Source organism: Carcharodon carcharias, chromosome 25, assembly GCF_017639515.1.
Source record: "Carcharodon carcharias isolate sCarCar2 chromosome 25, sCarCar2.pri, whole genome shotgun sequence".
NCBI lineage: Eukaryota > Metazoa > Chordata > Chondrichthyes > Lamniformes > Lamnidae > Carcharodon > Carcharodon carcharias.
Genome location: NC_054491.1, coordinates 27891092 through 27907150, shown reverse-complemented (window position 1 = coordinate 27907150; position 16059 = coordinate 27891092). Strand labels below are relative to the sequence as shown.

The 16059-nt window shown below is 42.1% G+C and overlaps 1 protein-coding gene across 7 annotated transcripts in view; it reads left to right on the top strand.

The window, feature by feature from the left end:
• The window catches only part of LOC121269562 (opioid-binding protein/cell adhesion molecule-like), a 1143507-nt gene that overhangs the window by 855312 nt on the left and 272136 nt on the right, over positions 1-16059 (top strand). For 6 of the 7 annotated variants that reach the window (XM_041174256.1, XM_041174254.1, XM_041174258.1 and 3 more), the window contains one exon: positions 8801-8860. The exons of the other annotated variant lie outside the window; for it this stretch is intronic. In XM_041174256.1, the coding sequence (XP_041030190.1) occupies positions 8801-8860 (60 nt within the window). The remainder of the gene's footprint in view (positions 1-8800; positions 8861-16059) is intronic. 7 annotated transcript variants of the gene reach the window in all.

Here is a 16059-nt window from a genome sequence, read left to right as displayed (position 1 = left end):
GTAGTGCGCCTTGGTTTCTATTTCGTGGCAAATGAAATAACCGCGGAGGAGAAGCAGATAGCAATTCTTCTGAGCGTCTGTGGGAGCAAGACGTGTAACCTCATCTGCAGCCTCATGGCCCCAAATACACCCAATTCTAAATCTTTTAATAAATTGATAGACCTGGTGAAGATGTATTTTCAGCCAAAGCATTGGTAATAATGCAGAGGTTGTATTTAATTCCAGACTAAGGGTCCCAGGAGAGTCCATTGTAACTTATATAGCAAAGTTGAAGGAGTTGACTAAACACTGCGACTTTGGAAATGCACTTAATGATATGTTGCGGGGCTGGTTAGTTCATGGCGTTCACCATGAAACCATTCAGCGCTGTTTACTTGCATAAGTTAACATCTGTTTGAAGCACACCATGGAAATAGCGCCGGCCATGGAAAGTGCTGTGAGGGACTCGCAGGCTTTACAACACATACAATATGGCACAGTCCTTCAGTTGGGGTGGGAAGCTACCGCCGGGAGTGGCACGAAAACCAGAGAGACAGCAACAAAGCGAGAGATAGTCTCTGCTGCTCGAAAAATGAAAAGGCCTAGTGGAAGCATTTCAGCAGCGACTCCGAAATTAATCTGTTTCAGATGTGGGGGGTGAACATGTACCAGAAGCCTGCATATTCAAGGAGGAAGAATGCCATTACTGCCAGAAGAAAGGGCATGTAATAAAGCAATGCAGGGTGAAATTGAGACAGTCAATCAGACAGCAGACCAAGATGATTGAAGTGCACAATATAAATGAGCCAGAAGCTGCTAATACTGATATCTATTCCCTATACAATGTCAAAGCAGTAAAAACTGAATCAATATGCGAACGGGAAGCCACTAGTCATGAAGGTAGATATGGGAGACTCAACCACAGTGTTGGGAGAACACACATTTAAATACCTAAATGATGGTACCCAGCCACTGAATCTGGAGCAAACCATAGCTCAGTTGAAGACATACATTGTGGAGTCAGTACATGTAAAGGGCATCACCACAGTACCTGTGACCTATAGGCAACAGACAGCCCAGCTTCCAGTGATCATTGTAACAGGTGAAGGGCCTAGTCTTCTAGGCTGCGACTGGTTGCAAAAAATTAAACTGAACTATTCTGAAATATTTCAAGTGAGAACAGGAGGAATTCCTGAGCTGTTAAGGAAATACAACAGCATGTTTGGTGATGAATTGGGGAAGCCAAAAGACTTGCAAGCGAAAATATATGTGGATTCAGAGACAACCTCCTGTTTCTTTAAGGCCAGACCTGCGTCTTATGCGCTAAAGGAGAAGTTGGTTGCAGAATTTTGCTGCTTAGAAAAGCTAGGCGTCACCCAGCCAGTCCAATTTTCACAATAGCCCCTGTGATGAAACTTGATCAAACTATTTGCGTTTGTGGGGACTACAAACTGACCATGACCAAGGCAGCTAAACAAGATAAATATCCTGTCACGAGGATAGATGACTTATACGCAAAGTTCGCTGGAGGCAAATCCTATACCAAACTGGACATGAGCCATGCATACCAACAGTTGGAGCTGGGTAGCATGTCTAGAGGATACGTAATCATCAATACGCACAAGGGCCTGTATCAATATACGTGCCTACCCTTTGGAGTATCGTCTGCATGTGCAATCTTCCAAAGGAGAATGGAGACTCTTTTGCAAGGACTTCCCCGATTAGTAGTATACCTAGATGATGTCCTGATCACGGTCAACCGGAGCCGAACATTTGGCCAACCTAGAAGGGGTTTTAAGAAGATTTTTGGAAGCTGGTGTATAATTAAAGAAAGAGAAATGCACATTCCGAGCGCCAGAAGTCACTTACCTGGGTCACCGGGTGGATGCCATGGAGTTGCATCCAGTAGAAGAGAAAGCCACGGCAATTAAAGAGGCACCCTCTCCGTCCAGTGTAACTGACCTTGGGCATGGTAAGTTATTATAGCTGCTTCTTGCCAAACTTGTCGACAGTGTAGCACCATTGCACTTGTTATTCAAAAAGAATCATCATTGGTCATGGAATTTGCAACAAGAAGAAGCCTTTGTAAAAGTTAAGTCAAGTCTGCTAGTACATTATGACTCATCAAAAGAATTAATATTAACCAGTGATGTGTCTCCTTACAGCGTGGGAACTGTGTTATCACACAGAATGGAAGATGGTTCTGAAAGACCAATACCTGTGTCTCCAGAATCCTCTCTGCAGCCGAAAAGGGTTATTCACAACTAGAAAAGGAAGGTTTATCAGTAATGTTTGGAGTGAAGAAATTCCACCATGCACCAGCATGGATGACATTTCACCATTGTGTCGGACCATAAACCATTAATAGGTTTATTCAGTGAGAATAAAGCCATTCCGCCAATAGCCTCAGCCAGAATACGACGTTAGGCTTTGATGTTATCTGCGTATGAGTATATTTTTATGCACTGTCTCGGCGTGCGTATCCCAAACGCGGATGCACTTAGTTGTCTCCCGTTACCAGATAGCATTGTGGATGCTCCAGTGCCGCAAGAAGTTGTGCTTGTGCTGAATTTCTTAGACTCTTTGCCTGTGTGTGTGAAGCAAATAAGGAATTGGACAGAGATCCAATTTTATCAAAAGTCTGAGACCTTGTATTGCAAGAGCAGTCAAATTCACCAGTGTCTGAAGAGATGAGACGATTCCATGCCCATAAAACAGAGTTAGGTTGTCGAGATGGAATCTTTCTGTGGGGATCAAGAGTCATTGTCCTTTCGCAAGGAAGAAAACTACTCTTGACCGAGCTTCACTGCGCATCCAGGCACACCAGACATGAAGCTGCTTGCACGAAGCTATGTCTGGTGGCCAGCATTAACAGTGCCATTGAAAGCATGGTTAAGCATTGTCTCCACTGTCAGCAACAGCAGCAGTTTCAGCTCCACTACATCCATGGGAGTGGCCTGGTTGACCTTGGGTTAGACTACATATTGATCATGTAGGTCCATTTTTAGGTACCATGTTTTTATTGATTGTAGATGTGCATTCTAAGTGGATGGATGTGTATGAAGTTAGATCACCAACATCGAGTGCAACTATTGAAGAGCTGTGCCAATGTTTTAGCATATGTAGTCTACCAGAAGTCACTGTTTCGAATAATGGTACAGTCCAAGAGCAAAGAATCCAAGAAATTCAGCTAATTCTTTACGAGTACAGAATTTCAGAGATGCATGAGTTTAAATGGAATTAAACATATTACAACAGAGCCATATCACCCCTCAGCAGATGGGTTAGCTGAAGGAGCAAAGTAAACTTTGAAATCAGGAATGAAAAGGTTATCTGAAGGTACTCTAGAAACCCGACTTTACAGTTTTCTTCTCCTCAGGAAGCTATGGGTTCAACGCCATCTGAATTATTGATGAAACGCCACCTACATACAAGGTTAAGTGTGGTGTTTCCAAAATTAGAGGGGAAGGTAGAGAAAAGAATCAGAGTAGTCAAAAATTGAATCATATTCATAGCAAAGCTCGAAGATTTACTGTAGAAGATACAGTTTTTGTGTGGAATTTTGGAAATGGTCCTCGTTGGGTTCCTGGTATAATTGTCTCTGAAACTGCTCCCTTGTCATTCCAAGCAGAAGCAGAAGACCGGATTGTTCGAAAACATATGGATCATCTAAGAAGTAGAGAGACATTCCAAAAACCAGTTATTCTGCCTGTAATTGATGCTGAATCTTTAATCTCCAAGGTGGCAGATTGACCCAGAATACACATACCTGATGTCTCTGTAGAATTACCTAAACCTGAACTGCCACTTTCTAATGATATACCTGATGCTGTAGTTCCTGATCATGTTGATCCAGTGGGAGAACCTCAAGTGGTAGAGCTACACTGCTCTAACCAAATAAAAAAACCACCTGAGACTTAATCTTTAATTACCTGACCTGTATATATGTATATTTTGTGGATTAAAATGTTCTTTGTAAATAAGAAATGGAAGACAACTAAAAGGGAAGAAATGTAGTGATTGAAGGCATAATCTTTCCCACTGCCTAGTAGGGGTCATGTGATTTTTCTTGATTAATGAGCCCTAAGTTGGGTAATCCAGGGGGTGGAGCTTTCTAATCGTGGACCTGGTTCAAGCATGCAGCTTCTAGAAGAGCTCTGTAATAAAGTTACCTGTTCCAACTAAAAACCTGTCAGGTACGTCAAGTCATTACACTCGAATCCTTAAAACTGCTTAACTGGAATACTGCACTTTACTGTAAAACACATTAGGATGTCCAAAAGTTGTGAAAATCACAATACAAATACAACTTGTTTCCTTATCTTTTACTACTCTTGGTGTTACCTCCCCAAATCTAAAATCCTGCTGGTTTGACTAGGATGTTCTAAAAGTTTACCTCTTCAGGTTAAAACTGAAAAATAAGCAGTGATAACAAGTTAACATCAGTACCAAATATTTATGCCGTGCTTCAAACAGTGCAGACCAAGTGCTGGAAAGCTTAAGCATGCTCGAATCGCCCATTACAAAAAAGGGAATGGTAAATAACCAAAGGAAAACATTTAACCCAATGGAGCAATTTAACCTTTCATGGAGATAGAGTTAAAAAGCGAGAACTCAAGGACAAAGCAACACACTCGTGCAGGGGTGCAATCTTTTTGCCTATCTTATCTGTTTCTTTGTTTCTAATTCTTTCTGATCTGAGAAGCTTCTTGCATTCCCAACATGACTCACCATTCCCAACAAGAGCAGACTTTATTCTTTCTTGTTTAGTTAAAATTGAAGCAACAGCTTTTGCTAATTTGAGTCTCACATACCATAAAGAAGGCAGAAAAGTCCAATTGTTGCAAAAACAAAATACTGCGAATGCTGGAAATCTGAAATAGAAACAGAAAATGCTGGAAATTCTCGGAGGTCTGGCAGCATCCTTGAAGATAGAAATGTGGTTAACATTTCCAGGCCTTGACCTTTCACTAATTCTGATAAAACGTATAATTGTAGAACTTCTTTGCATTTTTCATGAAATATTTTTAAGGCAACTTCTTGCACCTTCCCTGACTGGCCAACTTGGGGTGCATTTTTATTAGTAACTGTGATACGGTAAACGAAGCCATGCACATTTGATTGAACTTTATTTTCCCAATGAAGAAGGTTACAATGAGCATAAGGTTTTTTTTTCTGCACTTTGAGCTTCTTCCTGATGCACCTTCTTCACATTCAATCTGAAAACCAGCTTCTATAAATAAGGATGGACTTCCTATCAGCCAAAATATCTGGGCTTGCATTGTCACAGGAAACAATGAACCATTCCTCTCTTGGGGTACGCTCTCAAAATGATATGGCCAACATATGATGTGCCCCAGATTGCTCAAAACTGATGGAAAATGCCACTCTGTCAGTCCATGCATCCCAGGCTAAAAACTACAAACCTATTTAATTACTTAAGTAAGATTATTACCTATAAATTAGACTATTTCAACAGAGTAAAAAAAAACTGTGTAGTCCTTAATTCCTCAAACTGAAACAGAAAATTGCTTGCTATAGCAGCCTCAAAGTCATAGCTTGCCAACGTGACCCTTGTGACAAAACTGTTTAAGCTTAACTAAAATAATAGGGAACACTTCTCAAACTTCAAATAAGTAGTTTCAGCTGTAACTTAATAGTCATACTCTCACCTCTGATTCAGAAGATCATGGCCCCACTCCAGAGACTTGAGCCCATAATGTAGGCTGTCACTTCAGTATAATACTCAGAGAATAATGTCCTATTGTGCATGTCACTTTTCAGATGAAACACAAAACTGAGACACTATCTGCCCTCTTAAGTGGATATAAAAGATCTGATGGCACAATTTGACAAGATTAGATGGGTTCTTTTGGTGTCCTGATCAATTTTTATCTCTCAACCAACATCGCGACAACAAATTTTCTAGCTATTTATCTCATTCCTCTTTGAGTGACATTGTTGTGCCCAAGTTGGTTGGGGCATTTGCCTGTAATGCAATAATGGCTACACCTTAAAAATACTTTCGGAAACAAAACATAAGACAGAATTTTACATCCTGTGGGCGGGTGCACGCCGAACCTGATTGGACATAAAATCACGTGCAAAGACGTCAGGCGAGTGTCCCGATGTCACCGCGCAGCTGCGCGATATATCGCTTGGTAGGCGGGCACAAAAGTCAGAAGCATGCCCGCCGACAATTAAGAGGACAATTAAGCCCATTAGCGGCACAATTGCCTCCGATTTTTCATAGCCCATCTAACCTTATGGCTGATGGGCGAGCGAATGGCCAGGCGGCCTTTGCATTTTTCATCAAACCCCATCCAAGGGCAGGATGAAATTTCCATTATGAAATAAAATAGAAATAAGTATCTGTGGACAGCATTTTTATCAGCGATATTTTCAAGTGATTGATTGTGATGCATGGACAATTTTTTTTGCAGCTTTTAAATCCTTTATTTGAGCATTTTCATGCCTGCAGCTCCTTGAGGCAGCTGTCTGCCTTCAGGGAGCTTTCTCACTGCGCTCACCCGCGCCGCCGGAAATGTCATCGCCCGTCCTCTTCCTGCCCACACCCGGGCAGTGCTGAGCTTTTCAGCGCACGTATCACACTGGCTGGCCGTTAATTGTCAGTCAGCGTGAAATTGCGGTCAGAAGCTGATTGTGGTTGGCGGTCCGTTTCCAGACTGCTCCCAGGCCCACCAATCGTGTGCGTGCACCTGCCCACCAAAGGTAAAATTCAGGCCATAAATTTGCTTTTTCGGCCATAGGCATACTGACAGTGTTTCCTCACAGGATTACAACCTTGTATGTATTAGCAAATCACAAGACTCAGATGTCTGGTCAACCAAACTCCAACAAAAGATAAAAATATAAACCACCCTTCGCCCTCCCTTCAACATATCAAATCCAGACATATGGTGTATTTTCTCCATGACATAGAAAACAGGAATATCTTCCAAAAATCAGCTCCAGAAGCATGTTTAAATTACTAAAGTGATTGTCTTAACTGCAAATGCTTGTAAAATAAAATTACTTAGAGATTGTTACGATCTGTAAATTCCTTCGGGTTGCTGCATATTTTTCTCCCCATCCCTCCTCTCCTGAAAGCATTGATTCCTCACTGGATGGTTGCACAGGCATTGGTCATTCTCTTGTACCTATATTTCAGCCTTGACAATAAAGTGTCAATATTCTATTTGACTGCAGGGGCATAGTGCTGAGTCCAATTCAATCCTCCAACAGGCATTCATGTATAGTTCAAGCAGTTAGTTCTTGATAACAATCAGGAGAGGCAACCTTGGTTGTCTTTCTTTTCAATCTAGTTTTGCTAATGATACTTAGCAGAGATCAATTAATGTAGTGCAGACTAGGGATCAAATTTGAAAAAAAATGCTAGTTTGCATGGCTAAATTATTTATGTGGGGGAAGTGCTTTTCCTTTGCCTATGGTGTTGCAATGCCAGTGAGGTCAGGGTACACGATGAAGGCACTTGTACATGTTGCCACTGTGAGAATATACATGTATTCTATAATTCCCTCAAAAGCTAGGCAATAATTTTTTTAAGTTAAAAACAATGGATGGAATCTTGTTGAGGTGCCGGGCCCTTGCCTGCTGGCTGGAGAGCTAGTGAGAGATCCCGCTGCCTCTTTTCAGGAAGGTCCACCGAACCACAAGCCAACCCGACAGTGGCGAGGCCAGCGGTGGGCCTTCCCCTGGAATCAAGGCCCCGGGACCAAAAGTCTCGCCCACTGAGAGCTGCCAGTCAACTAGAGGTCGCTAGCTCTTGCGGTCAGCAGTACCACTGGGGTGGCTGTGACAAAGTGATTTATAACCTTAACCCCTTATGGGGCTATTTCAGATCAGGAACGTTTCTCTGATAATTACTCTCACTCAAGTTTAAGCTAGCCAGATCTCAGACACTCATTTGGGCCTGAAGAACTGACCTTTATCTCCCTTAAGGAAAGGAATCAGCACAGAATATTACCCTTCTTCCAGATAGTCATCTTTAGTAAGCTTAAGTAAGGTTATAAAAATCCCAGAAATTATAAGCGTCAGAGGGTCTCTCTTCAATAATGTAACTCCCCACCTAAGAGTTTACAGAGAGGGATTCTTGGAGTTGAATACAGAATACTACATGAGATGATATATTTACTAACTGATTTATAAGTTTATTAAAGAACCGAACATACAATACACTTTAAGTGACTAAGTATATTGCAAAACTAAAGATTCTTAAAAGGATGCAAAACATAATCTTCTTTCTAATATAGAATCAAAAAATTCAGCCTCTACAATATTAATGTATAATGCCTGATTTCTGTGATTGACGATTTTTATGTGAATTACATCTGCAATATTTAGTTTGTACTAGTTTCTTAATGGATTACTTTCTCAACCTTATACTGAGTATCCAGGTCACAAACAAACTGGACATGCCTTATATCACAAAATAATGTTAATGTCTGTGAATATTATTTTTCTCATTCCCTTTGCTAAAAAGCTATGTTATCAGGATTATTTAAAACAGACAGGACCTTCATATTTTGTCCTTATTGTGTTAGTGTATACCATGCACCTTATATTCAAACAGCTTTAAATACCATAGATAAATATTTAGCATCATTAGGTAATGGACATTTGATTTAAGTCAGTACAGATATAGCAGACATATCTGGACAAAAACTTTACCCTTCCCTGCTTTTCAAATGACTGTATCATATTAAGGGAATCTTTATTCCTAAAATGTAGTATTCTTATTATATCTGAATTCTACTTAATTATCTATATTCAACCTAATTATATCTATATTCCTTCATAGTGGCTGCTGCCGGAAGGAGAGGCCCTGAGTCCCAGGATCGCAGAGCGACCCAGGTCACAGGTTAGTAATGTGTGAGAGGGGGTTTTCACCAGCTGGGAGGTCACTGGAATAGGGGTGCAGGGAAGCCGGTAGCAAAGGCTGGGATGTGGCCCTCCGCGGGCATACCATCACCCCCTCTTTCCTGATGCCCAGTCCTCTGCTCGAGGGACCCCCCCCACCAACCCCCCACCTCCACTGTCCCCCACCTTGCAAGGATGTGACAAGCTGGCTGCATGTTTTTAGCTTCCATGCACACCACATGGTGACAGGCCCACCCACCACTGGGTTATTACGAGTAATGGAGGGATGAGGCCCTTAAATTGTCATTGAGTGGAACATCAACCATGGACCTTCTTGCCCAGCATTTATTTTTGGCAGAGGTGGGAAGGTGGTGGGGTTCTGCTTTGCCGCCTTCATGCCTAAGAACATGCCGTTCCTGGCTTCAAGCTCACCACCAGAGAGAGCAGAAGATTCCACCCAATGTCTCTTTGGTTCTGGATCTAAATTAGAGTGAGGAAAACACTTATTTAGTGAAATATGAAGGCGAAAACATCCATCCTCACGCTCTTCTACATTTAACTAAAATAACCATCGACTGAAATAAAATTCAAGGCTATGCAAATTAAAGTCAATAACAATTAGGCTTCCACAGAACCTTTGTACTCTACCAACCTCTCATTTGATTTAAATATTCAGGCTAAATACTCACGAAGAATAATGACATTGTTACAATAGTGCAATACAAATATTTGTATTAATTATTTGGGCCTTTGACTTATCTGTTGGTTTCAGAATGTAATCTAAATTAATTAGAGCTCGTTGTGTGTTATGTTAGCACATAATGGATAAGACACTCAGTGTATGTTAAATTGGGAAGGTTTTTTTTATTTTAAATGTTGATTTAGTACAATTGAAATAGCTTGATTAATTCTTTGAATAATCAATAGGATCAGCAATGATCCAAATAATTGGTTATCGCTGGTCTAGTCACATCTCCTATGTCTCGCAGTTTGGCGAACTTCCTACTGAATCATGGATGGAGTGAAAGTGTCCAAAGACGCAGTACTTTAGGAACATAATTTTACAAATATATATATTATGTATTCAAATGAGGATGTAAGTTGTGAAAAATGTAACACTTCGTACTTTGAGTACTGAGTATAAGCACAGGGCATTGGTAGCTCACCTAGAGCATGTTAACTGTAGCATGGGCCATCCTCCATCTAACCCCAACAATGTGTATTTATTTCTCCTTCAGAAATGTAACTCCCGGTACTAGATTGGATTTTTCTAAATCCTACATCTGTCCTTATATCTTGCAATTGCAACTGAAGTTGTGCTGTTCTGTGCCTTAGATACGTAGGAATGTGCTTGAGACTGCCTAACTGTTTATATATTGGATCTATAAGCAGCAGAGGTAAATACACTTTGAACCCGTAGCTAAAGCTGGATCAAAACCTAGGATTCAGAAAATAATAAACAATATTCTAATCCACTTACAACTTGCAGATTCTTTGGTATATTTAACCTAATATACCATTGAGTGCGAAGGCACATGTTTGGTTAGATGATTAATTAAAAACAAATGCCTGATCTTGAAAAATTAAGCTAGTTCAAGAAAGTCCAGAGGCACATTGAGGCACTTTTCTATAGAGGAGGAGTCAATTCAAGAGTTTTGGAAGATTATCCAAGAGCTGCAATGGTAGAGAGCAATATGAGATTAATTTATGTTTTATTCATTTACGGGATATGGGAATCGCTGGCTAGGCCGGCATTTATTGCCCATCCCGAATTGTCCTAGGAAGGTGGTGGAGAGCTGCCTTCTTGAACTGCTGCAGTCCATGGTACACCCACAGCACTGTTAGGGAGGGAGTTCCATGATTTTGACCCAGCGACAGTGGAGGAACGGCGATATATTTCCAAGTCAGGATAATGAGTGGCTTGGAGAGGAAGTTCCGGGTGGTGGTGTGCCCATGTATCTGCTGCCCTTCTTCTAGATGGTAGTGTTCATGGGTTTGGAAGGCACTGCCTAAAAAGACTTGGTGAGTTTCTGCAGTGCATCTTGAAGATGGTACTGTGAAGAAGAGATATTAATGTCTGTAATATTGTTGGAAATTATTTTTTAAATGGAATTGTAGTGGGGTCTGTGCCTTTGTGTTTGAATCAGTGTGTCTTAATTGAATTAAAGCCAGCTAGATCTGGGTACTTGGATATATAGTAGTTTTGAGATGTTCATTAGATAAGTGTAAGAAGGATAGAAGGTAGAGTGTAAATTTGCATTTGTTGAATAAACATTCAAGAGTGGGGTAAAATCTAGCACCTAACTGGAAAATGCCAAGCAACATGCTTATATTACTAATAAAACAAAGGGATGAAAATATTATTGTTAGATGTAACGTTAAAAGCATGGTGATACAATGGAAAATTTTCATTCAAAGGAAAAGCTAGGTATAAACAGAAAGGAGTTTGTGTGTAAGTCAGAAGCATTTAAGAACTTACCAGCCTGTAAGCCTACAACTGTTTCTGCAAAGGAGCCAAATTGCAAGGAACCTTATTTTGAATTCGTTAGGTCAAATGTGCTTTGCCTAGTCTCTGTTTAAAGACTATGGGTTACTGTTGCCTTGGTGGAGGTTTACCTGGGAGTGATTAATTTGGGGATTTGTTTAAAAGTTATTATTGGAGTAATTTGTAGATATGCGTATGTGTTTAATTTGTTGTAAATTAATAAATGTTTAATTTAGTGTTACATAAAAAACCTCTTGAGGCTTGGTAGTCTTATTCCTGAATTCAGAGATGCTTCTCAAACATAGCAATTGAAAATATAGGTTATGACAGCTGTTTCAAGTTTCCATCTGGGATTTAAACAACATAGTCTTTACCAACTGCTGTGTCATAACAGTACACACTGCTGCCACTGTTCGTTGGTGGTGGAAGCAGTGAAATTTTCTGGAAGGGTTGCCAAGCAAGTGGGCTGCTTTGTTCTGGGGGGTGGAAAGCTTTTTGAATGTCATTGGAGCTGCAGGAAAGATTGGATAGGCTGGAGTTGTCTTCCTTGGAGCAGCAAAGATTGAAAGGGAACCTGATAGAGGTGTATAAAATTATGAGGGGCATAGATAGGGTGGATGGGAAGGCACTTTTTCTATTAGTAGAGGGGTCAATCACCAGGGGACATAGATTTAAGGTAAGAGGCAGAAGGCGAAGAGAGGAGTTGAGGAGAATATTTTTTACCCAGAGGGTGGTTGGATTCTGGAACTCACTGCTTCAAAGGGTGGTTGAGTCAGAAACCCTCATAACATTTAAAAAGTATTTAGATATTCCATAACCTCCAGGGCTATGGGCCAAGTGCCGGAAAATGGGATTAATGTAGTCAGATCTTTGTTGACCAGCATGGACGTGATGGGCCGAATAGCCTCTTTCTGTGCTGTAAACGTCTATGAGATGATTGACCTCCAACAGCCACAACTATCTTCCTTTGTGCTCGGTATGACTCCAACCAGTGGAAAGTTTCACCCTGATTTCCATTGATTCCAGTTTTGCTAGGGTTCCTTGATGTCGCACTTGGTCAAATGCTGCCTTGATGTCAAGGGCAGTCACTCTCACCTTAACTCTTGAATTCAGCTGTTTTGTCCATGTTTGAACCAAGGCTGTAAGCAGGTCAGAAGCTGAGTGACCCTGGCAGAACCTAAACTGAGCATCAGTGAGCAGGTTATTGCTAAACAAGTGCCACTTGATAACATTGTTGATGGCCCTTTCCATCACCTTACTGATGATTGAGAGTAGACTGAGGGGGCAGTAATTGGTCAGGTTGCATTTGTCCTGCTTTTCATGTACAGGACATACTTTAGCAATTTTCCACATTGCTGGGTAGATGCCAGTGTTGTAGCTGTACAGGATCAGCTTGGTTAGGGGTCAGCAGGTTCTGGAGCACAAATCTTCAGTACTATTGCCAGAATATTGTCAGAGCCCATAAAGGCAGTATCCAGTGCCTTTACCCGTTTCTTAATATCACGTGGAGTGAATTGAATTGGCTGAAGACTGGCATCTGTGATGCAGGGGACCCCCGGAGGAGGCCAAGATGGGTCTTCACTTGATACTTTTGGCTGAAGATTGTAGCAAATGCTTCAGCCTTATCTTTTGCACTGATGTGCTGGGCTCCCCTATCATTGAGGATGGGGATATTTATGGAGCCTCCTCCTCCAGTGAGTTGTTTAATTGTCCACCACCATTTATGACTGGATGTTGCAGGACTGCAGAACTTAGATCTGATCCATTGGTTGTGGAATCACTTAGGTCGGTCTATCACTTTCTGCTCATACAGTTTGGCACATAAGTAGTCCTGTGTTGCAGCTTCACCAGGTTGACACCTCATTTTTATGTATGCCTGGTGCTGCTCCTGGCGTGTCTTCCTGCACTCTTCATTGAACCAGGATTGATCGCCTGATGGTAATGGTAGAGCAGGAGATATGCCAGGCAATGAGGTCACAGATTGTGGTTGAGTACAATTCTGCTGCTGCTGATGGTCCACAGCACCTCATGGATGCCCAATCTTGAGTTGCTAGAACTGTTCAAAATCTATTCCATTTAGCATGGCAGTAGTGGCATACAACACGATGTAAGGTTTCCTCAATGTGAAGAAGGGACTTTGTCTCCACTCCAAGGACTGTGTAGTGGTTACTCCTCCCGATAATCTCATGGACAGATGCATCTCTAGCAGGCAGGTTGGTTTTTCCATCTTGTTGGTTGCCTCACAACCTGCCGCAGATCCAGCCTAGCAGCAATGTCCTTTAGACTTAGCCAGCTTGGTCTGTGGTGCTGCTACTGAGCCATTCTTGGTGATGGACATTGAAGTCCCCCACCCAGAGTACATTCTGCACCCTTGCCACCCTCAGTGCTTCCTCCAAGTGTTGTTCAACATGGAGGAGCACTGCTTCATCAGCTGAGGGGAGTGGGGGGTAGGTACGGGGGTGAGTGGTGCAGTATGTGGTAATCAGCAGGAGGTTTCCTTGCTTATGTTTGACCTGCTGTCATGAGACTTCAGGGGGCCTGGTGTCGATGTTGAGGACTCCCAGGGAAACTCCCTCCTGACTGTATGCCACTGTGCCGCTGTCTCTGCTGGGTCTGTCCTGCCAGTGGGACAGGCCATACCCAGGGATGGTGATGGTAGATAAATAAAATAGCTGTTAAAATGGCCCCCAACTTAAAGAACCAAATAAATTGCAATCCTTCCTCATTCATTTGCACAAGCTCATTAGCATGAAAAACATCAGAGCATCTGTGACTGACATTAGCCTAATGAAAATGTCTGTCCAAGAACACTGAGGTTTCTCTTATGAAGCATTCCTTCACCTATCATGGATATTGCAATCTTGATATAGAGTTTGATGATGGAAGATGATTTAATTTGTGGGCGTATGGAATGATTGTTTGTTGTTTTTATACATATATCTGTCGAGAAGTACTACTGTTTGAGGTACTATTGTTGAGGTGCTCATTATGGATGCGTGATACATGGGCTGCACAACACAGCATGATTTCCAATGAAAACTTTTAAAATTAGGTTCCTACGAGGGTATGAACCCTGTAATTAATGTAATCAACTGGCATGTAGTAATTATACACCACAATCTTTGTGTAGGACAAAATTCTAACAGATATATTAGCATTGCTTCTTTCAAACAAGTGCATGTTTTTAAATCAGATGCTGTCACTGTTTGTCAGACAGAACAAATTGTGTTCCACAAATGTACAAAGCTAAATCCTGCTGAAATTGTGCATGTTGAAAGTAATAAGTCCTTGAATAGTTTACCTAAAGCTGCCTCCTCAGGCCCAGTAATTAATTATTGATTCCTTAAACAGTCTGAGGACATTTGGTTGTCTCTGTATATGAAGTCCAACTGTCTTGCACAGAAAGCAAATTGGAAAGCTTTAGCCTGTCTTATATGACTGTCTTCATTGCCCACACGACCTGATTGCAAGTCTTATCACGTCAATCAGTTTTGGTTTCACTTGCCTTGCCGCATCACAGGCAATGTTAAGAATGCGAAATTGGTACGACAATGCTTGAACTTCTCTGGGCCAATAGTAAAACATTTGGAGATGCCAAACCCAATTTGTAATCTGAATTGGGCTGTTTTGCACGTGCCCACAATTACCTTCATTTTAGTAAATTTAGGGTAGAATTTTCCCGTCAGTGAGCAGGAGCGGGGCCTGCTCGCCAATGTGTCAAACGATGCGCGGTGATGTCAGGCGGGCGGCCCGATGTCACCGCGCGTCATTTAGATTGTCAGTTCGGCAGGCGTGCAGTCCCGTCAGCTGTGCTCCCGCCAAACTGTCAAAGGCCTGTTAAAGTCACTAACAAAGTCATTAAAGCTGTTCACAATGCTGCCCATCCAACCTTAAGGTTGGCGGTGGGGCAGGTGAAGAGCCCAGGCGGCCTTCGCGTTTTTCACGAAACCTCATCCACGGGCGGGATAAGGTTTCATAAAGGGTTCATTAATTAAATAAAAATTTTTCAAAATATTATTGGACATGTCCCAGCTCATGTGACAGTTTCACATCAGGGGTTGTGTCCTTAAAATTTTTTTTCACCTTTATTATATTTTTCAAGACATAAACTAATCTCCCTGAGGCACCTCCTCTTTTGCGTGCATGCGCACGAAAGAGTGCAGGCCCCGACTCAGGGAATCCCCCCCGCCACAACCCCCCCCCCCCCCCAGCCCACACAGGGAGCGCTTAGCCTTTCCAGGTGTGCGTCACGCTGGGTGGGCCTTAATTGGCCCACCCACGTAAAATTGAGGCACGCTCCTGACCGGGGGAGGTGCCGATCGGGTTCGCGCTTGCTCCTGCCCACCCCTGCACAATATTCAGCCCTTGGAGTACTCTTGGTTCATAGGCCCTTGTTGTGTCATTTTCCATCTCTGTTTGCATTTTACAAAGTAATTCTCATCAAACATTTTTGTAAGTTATTCCATAGTATATGATCATCACTGGCTAGGCCAGCCTTTTTATTGCCTGTCCCTAATTCCCTTGAGAAAGCTGTGGTGAGCCACCTTCTTGAACCATTGCACTCCATGTGGTATAGGTACACCGACAGTGCTGTTCGAGAAAGGGTTCCAGGACTTTGACCCAGCGACAGTGCAGTAACAGCGACATAGTTCCAAGCCAGGACAGTATGTAGCTTGGAGGGGAACTTGCAGGTGGTGGTGTCGCCATGCATTTGC